The sequence below is a fragment of the Dufourea novaeangliae genome, unplaced genomic scaffold (assembly GCF_001272555.1).
Source record: "Dufourea novaeangliae isolate 0120121106 unplaced genomic scaffold, ASM127255v1 scaffold80, whole genome shotgun sequence".
Classification (NCBI taxonomy): domain Eukaryota; kingdom Metazoa; phylum Arthropoda; class Insecta; order Hymenoptera; family Halictidae; genus Dufourea; species Dufourea novaeangliae.
Window position 1 is genome coordinate 906,570 of NW_015373962.1, and position 6,524 is coordinate 913,093.

The 6,524-nt window shown below is 30.7% G+C and overlaps 1 protein-coding gene across 1 annotated transcript; it reads right to left on the minus strand.

The window, feature by feature from the left end:
- Positions 1–2,131: 2,131 nt before the first annotated feature.
- On the minus strand, positions 2,132–6,250 carry LOC107186661. The gene is made up of 4 exons (XM_015574585.1): positions 6,113–6,250; positions 5,874–6,020; positions 5,588–5,665; positions 2,132–5,109 (listed from the first exon to the last, which is right to left on the minus strand). Exons 1-4 carry the CDS (start codon positions 6,248–6,250, stop codon positions 2,314–2,316), a joined length of 3,159 nt encoding a protein of 1,052 aa, XP_015430071.1. The 3' UTR covers positions 2,132–2,313.
- Between the last annotated feature and the right edge of the window lie 274 nt (positions 6,251–6,524).

A 6,524-nucleotide genomic window follows, 5' to 3' on the forward strand; every position in this document is an offset into this window, starting at 1 on the left:
CATATACCACAGGTATATTAAGTTTAGAGCGTCGAGATAATGTATAATTATACATTTTCTGACTCATTACCATTGTTGCTATTAAACATTTCGGCAAACACGGCGAGAAGTATATTTAATTTATTGTTATTCAAATGAATACTATTGAAACTTATTCTGTCTGAATGATATCGTTGTATATAATAGATGTAAGAGCATAACAGTATGTAAAGTTGCAATTGTTTAACGAAGTTAAGATTTTATGATATTTAAAGTACATCGGCATAATAATGAAAAACTTCGAAAGATACGTACATTAAATGTACTAATAAATTTGGGACCCAGAATTGTCCAGGCCTCTTTTTTTATTGAATGAAGAAACCACAACAAATTATTAATTTGCAAAAGAAAAAATTTATGTTATAAATTATAATAAAATTATAATGATACGTACCATGTATTTTCTATTCAATTGTAAGAGCAGAATTGCATAATTGGTTACTGTATGTCTTGTACATAATTATCTTTCATTGAAGAAATATTCAATTACTGTTTATAAATAAAAGCTTAATATCATTTCTAATTGAATGAGCCTTTATACAAAATTCAGTACATACTATTGAAAATACGACGTGACACGACCTAAGAAATGAAAATGAAAGCGCAAAATGTATTAAATGCGGTAAACATCTATCATAATTCGAATTTCTTGATGTTGAGTTAAACGTTCATCATAAATCAATGTACCTTCACTACTGCATAACTTTCAAAAATCTTTAGCGTAGACACATTGTTATGTTAATGTAAACAATAACGTTGCAGAATAATTACGAAACCAAACGAACTATAGATTTAAATGGTTCAAAAAGGGAGCATTTATAGTTTTCCATGTAACAAGATAAATACAAATCAGTTAGGGTCAGCTTTAATAAAGTCAGTTGTTATTTATATATTTTGATTTCGCGAAGCGCTCAGAGAAGTTTACTTACAGTCAAGTTAATAATAATAGTGATAAAGTGCTAGTTATTCTTCACAAGTAAGTAACAAGTGTCACTGTACACAGTATTTATGTAAATATATAATAGAATATAATAAGATTTACAATTCAGCCAGCGACTGATTATTGTAATTGTTTACATCATTAGTCCTCCAAATTATTTTCTGTAAAGAGTATTCGCAATTCCACGATGTTGTTAAATAGATTCTAATTTGTGTATAAAATTTATTATGTATAACTTGATAAGTAGAGTATGTATGAAATATTACACAATTCGTAATGCAAACGACTATTTTCGATTAAATAACCATGATGCGCCAATGAATTTCATGATTGTTGATTGAGTTTGCAAGGAAAGCACCACAATGTGATCATGCATTATTTATATGCTGACATAAATATCTATCATGGGTTATAATGTAAAATTGTTAAAGAAGAAAACAATTTGCGTATAACATTATTTCATATAAAAACATTATATTTGCATACTCGTTAATATACACGTTAAATTCCAGTCAACAAAATACGTTACATTTTATACGCGAGTGTTTCTTTTATCAATCCTACTTCTAATCCATTCTACTAAACACTTCATCGCGTAGATTTTCTATTACACTTAATATTTGTTGAAAATAAAACTGTACTTTATTTCTGTATAAATAGTTAGTATTTATTGGAAATAAAATTGTGCTTTAATAATAATTATTATATGCGCTTAAAATCGATATATTCTTACGTGTATAAGATTCTTCATTAGCATATATACATACGGAGAAATCTCGTAGAGAGAGTTAAACAAGTTTACGGAAGGCATATTCAGCGGGATTGAAATATTGATAAGTGTATTTTTTGAATAAAATTAAAGGAAGTCAATTTTTTCTGCATCTTCAAATGTATTGTCAATATTGGGAGCATTCAATATCTGATACATTATAAATCAAAACTGTACATATATTTATATATTGCAATTGTGTCTCAAACGTTAATATAAAGAATTTGTACGTATCACGTTCAATCTTCAATTAAATTTACTTTTCCAGGATATTTTGACATAAAATGACTAACAAATTTTTTGCTTCAGCAGATTATAAATTGTAATTATGAAGTTATTATGTAATATGTACAAACATGCTTAGATGCGACTTACTTCACAGTAAGAATAAGTGCAACCTAATTTTCGCTGCTACAAATATTATAATGTAACCGAATGTAAAATTCTGCATAAATAAATAAGAAAACTAATTTTTGAGAAACATAGTTGAATATATATGCAGAGTTAGCTCTTCTTCCCCGGTTAACAGGTTAAAAGAATATTGTAAGAACAATCATTAATCACATCAATGCGTTGCAACATGCTTTTGTAAATCTTCAAGACTTGCAAATGGCTTTTCGCATAATTGACAAACATATGCATTGCCATGATCTATATCTAAATGTTCAGATAACTCTTCCTCAGTTTCAAAAAGTTCATCGCAAATCATACACTGGTACTCATATGCCTTTATTCCTTGCTTCTCCCATTCTGCTATTGCAGCTTCTTCTTCATGAGCCTGCATATGCATTTCTAGTAACATTTCTGAATTAAACGATTCTGCACATTGCAGACAGTGATACGGATCATCAGTCGTTTTCTCAGTTTCATTAGCAATATTAATAAGATTGGGATTATCATCTTCCTCATCAAACAAATGTTTCTCTACATGAGCCTCGAGTGCATCTTCAGAGTCCAAGGAATCACCACAAATTGCACACTGATATTGTTCTTTACCAGTGCTCTGATCATCTTCACTTATATCATCACAATGCTTTTGTAAATGATCTTTCAGTATTTCTTCATCTGTAAATATTTTATCACATACGAAACAAGTATATGTCTCCTTTGGCTTTACTAATCTTTGCACACTATCCCCTTTTAATCCTTTGGTTACTACCTGAACATTCCCTACTTCTAAGTTAAAATTGTCTGATTTTACAAACATATTTTCTGCCTTCGAAAGTTGAGATTTTTCAGACTTTAAGTATATCACTTCTTTAGAATTTTGTGAAGGATTCGTGTGGGATAACTTTTGAATTTCCCCTTTCGTTATATTTTCTATATTAAATTCGGACTGATCGTGACTTTCTAAATGACGAACAAGAAGCTTTTCTGTTCTAAACGTTGAATTACATACATAACATTTGTGGACTTGCTGTTTCATGGATTTACATACATGAGCTTTTACAAATCTAGCTTCAACTATTTCATGGCATCTTTTGCATCTCATCATTTTATGTTTATTCTGTCGTGGTGTAGCGGGAGATTCTGTTTTATGCATTCGAACATGAGCTGCAACCTCACTGCGGCTGTTGAACGACTGCTCACATACGCCACATATATGTTTTTCACCAAGAGGTAAATTTACATTAAAAACATTTTCTTGATTTTCTACTTGTAATTCGTTTTTCATAACAGATTCAGTTATAGTGCCATTAGAGTCTGCTTTAGATCCTTCTTCTTGATTTATTGTACTAATAGCTTGGTTTTTTATACTTTCTGATTTGGGTACATTATGATCATTTTTTATTTTGGATACTTCACATATTTCTATTTCATCTGACAAATTAGAGTCAGAATCTAATGCAGAAGTATTGTAATCATTATATCTGATTGGCAGCACGCTTTGTCGTTTATGAGAAACCATGCTAAACGGTCCACCAAGTTTATTTTTAACATTGCGCTTAGTTATAACGTGACTATTATTAATATTCCGATTTTTATTTTCCTTGGCCACATCTAAACGTTTTAATACAACTTTCGGCTGATACTTTTTCGAATTTACCATTTCTTTCAGAAATCTAGGTGAAACTCTTCCAGATTTCAATTTAGGTGAATTAGGTTCTGAGCCACAACTCCTCACCAAAGAAGATTCAAAATTTTTCTTTATAGTCTTTTCTATTATACTTTTAAGCTGTTGATCCAAAGTTTGATACGAATTCCTGCAACCATTTCCTCTTTCATCTTCGTTTGTATTACTAGTTACTCCAAATAATCTGTGCTTCATTTCTTTCTCTACGAAACCTGCTATCTCAACTTGTACACGCTTTAAAGCTTCTATTTCTGTTCCCTCCACTTCTATGTTTAAACATCGTTCAATACATTTCTTATCGCTAGAATCAGTTGGAACAGGATTTATTCGACGAAGCTGTACTGCATCAATAATATCAGTATTCTTTTCTTGTGAATTCTGTTCAAAATTATTGTCTTTCTGGTGTTTTAACAAACTGATCGAACTTGTTTTACTCAATGGTTCCGAAAGCATCAAAGTGGAAGTAACTATGTATGTAGCATCACCAACTTCTAATTCTGATTTTACTGAACATGGAGTGAATGTATCTTCTATAATTTCTACGTCGCTCTTCCTTGGTGATGTCTCTGCAACTGTATTTTTAAGCAGTAGCAATGAAGAACTTTCTTTTACTTGTAAATCTTCTTCAGGAAATTTGTCTTTTTTTACTTCATCTTGTTCAATAGAATCCTTCATAGAAGTGCTTTTACTTTCAGTTAAGGAAACATCAGAATTTATATCTTTCAATGACTTTGTTTTTCGTGTATCTGAATCTGTGTCTATGCACATAAAATCATTCATTTCATGTTCAAGACCATATTTATCTGACATATTAGTTTCTAGTTGCATTAAGGCCAAGGACATTCTTTTTTGTTTCTCACTATCCTTATCCAAAATTGTTTTCGCTCGTGCCTTTTGCACTGGTGACAACTGAGTATCATCTGATGCCATGGAATCTGTATCTGAAACACTTTCTCCTGTAGCTGCCAAAAGGGCCCTCTTTCTGGCAACCCATCTTTTAGTTGATGCTTTTCTTTCTTCTGTCGTTCTACCGCGTTTCCCAGTTAGCATCTTTACCTTTATTGGAACCAATGTTGGTTTTATTTGAACACTACCTTCATTTACGGGTTCTTCATTTTTACGATTATCATTATTACAAGCATCCTGAGTTTTCTTCGAAGAGTCCTTTGAAGATGTAACATCATCTTCAGACATATATGTTTTTTTAAGCGTTGTTTCAACCTTTACAGAGTCTGCATGTGTAAACTCTAATGGTATCAATGGTGGCACTTCTGTTTTTGGTTTCTTCTGAAATAAGTATTCTCATGACATTAAACCTTATACTAGAAATTGAGTTACTTGAAATAAAAATAAAGCAACTCTTTGGTATTTACTTTTTTATATTTAGAGCAGGGCATTATATAAACAATGCCTGATAAGAATAAAATTCTGAATAAATTTTTGTCTGAATGGATATAAGGATGTAAGGCAGCAACTTGAATTAACCTTCAAACTTGTTTATTACCAGCAAATAACAAATTTATAAATACACCCTTTTTCAATTAATGACACAAATAAATGTGTGCTTAGCAAATGATAATTTTTGAAAAAAAATTGATAGTAGTTACATAAACATAAATTTTGAGATATTACTCATCATTTGAAATAATATTTGCAATCAAGGGTTTCATAACCATGTATCATAAGACAAATGTACTACCCAAAGAAAAATATGTCTTTGAAAAACTAAGAGAGTTAGTTTGTACTTTGTCAACATTATGAATACCTTCTCAGAAGTATCTGAAAGACCATCTTGTCCATCACATTGTTGTAAATCGTCACCTGTGACTTTGGGTTCCGTACTCTAATCCAAAAAGAGTTAAATATAAATTTCCTTAAATAGCATATTATTATGTTCTTGTCATAACTTTATACCAAACTGTTGAATATAATTATAACAAGTTCTAATTACATATAATTATGCAAAATTACAGTTAATTCATTAAAATACTTGATAAATTTAGTTCATTATTGAAATATTACATTTGTTAAACTCAGAAACTGTTCCATACCGCATTTTCAGAGGTTTCTACAATGCCTAAGTGATTCAGTAACATTTGGTTTGAACGTATAAATTGTTCTTTGAACTCATTCCACAGATCCAACTTGTACAGACACACGTGACAAATGATGTTTGGCAACCCATCTTCGGGTTTAATCTAAAAAGAAAGATTACTCGCTGTCAAAACAAAGAAAAATATTCACCTACTTGTATATTTAGGTTGTAAAGAAGACACAGTAAACAACATACATCGATTGAGGTACACTTGATCAGATCATTCACTTTTGGTCGAAGGACTTCGTCAAAAAGGACACTCATACAACCATCATCAACGAGGCAGATACGACATCTCTCCTTGAGATTTGATAATTTACGTTTTCGCGACATCTTCTCTGTCTTATAGAAAATATTCGACGAAATTACGTATATACGTATTCCTCTGATATCAAACACACTGAAGTTAGCGGTGAGTTACACGGCGAGTGTTGTAACGATAAATTGAACGGACTATCGATACTAAGCTTAAATTATAATACATATTCAAGTAATTGTAAAGAAACCATTATTTCCTATTTACAAAATGAATAAAACTGTAACTACTTTAATTGTAGGTGCTTACCACGTATTAAATTACTTTTTCCTTAAAAAAATTAACATCATC

Bases quoted from the DNA above. Each gene is read 5' to 3' on its own strand.
- LOC107186661 (XM_015574585.1), bottom strand. From the start codon at position 6,250: ATGTCGCGAAAACGTAAATTATCAAATCTCAAGGAGAGATGTCGTATC. The intron at 6,021-6,112 runs GTATGTTGTTTA...CTTTCTTTTTAG, and splicing joins TCAAGTGTACCTCAATCGAT to ATTAAACCCGAAGATGGGTT. The intron at 5,666-5,873 runs GTATGGAACAGT...TTTTTGGATTAG, and splicing joins TAGAAACCTCTGAAAATGCG to AGTACGGAACCCAAAGTCAC.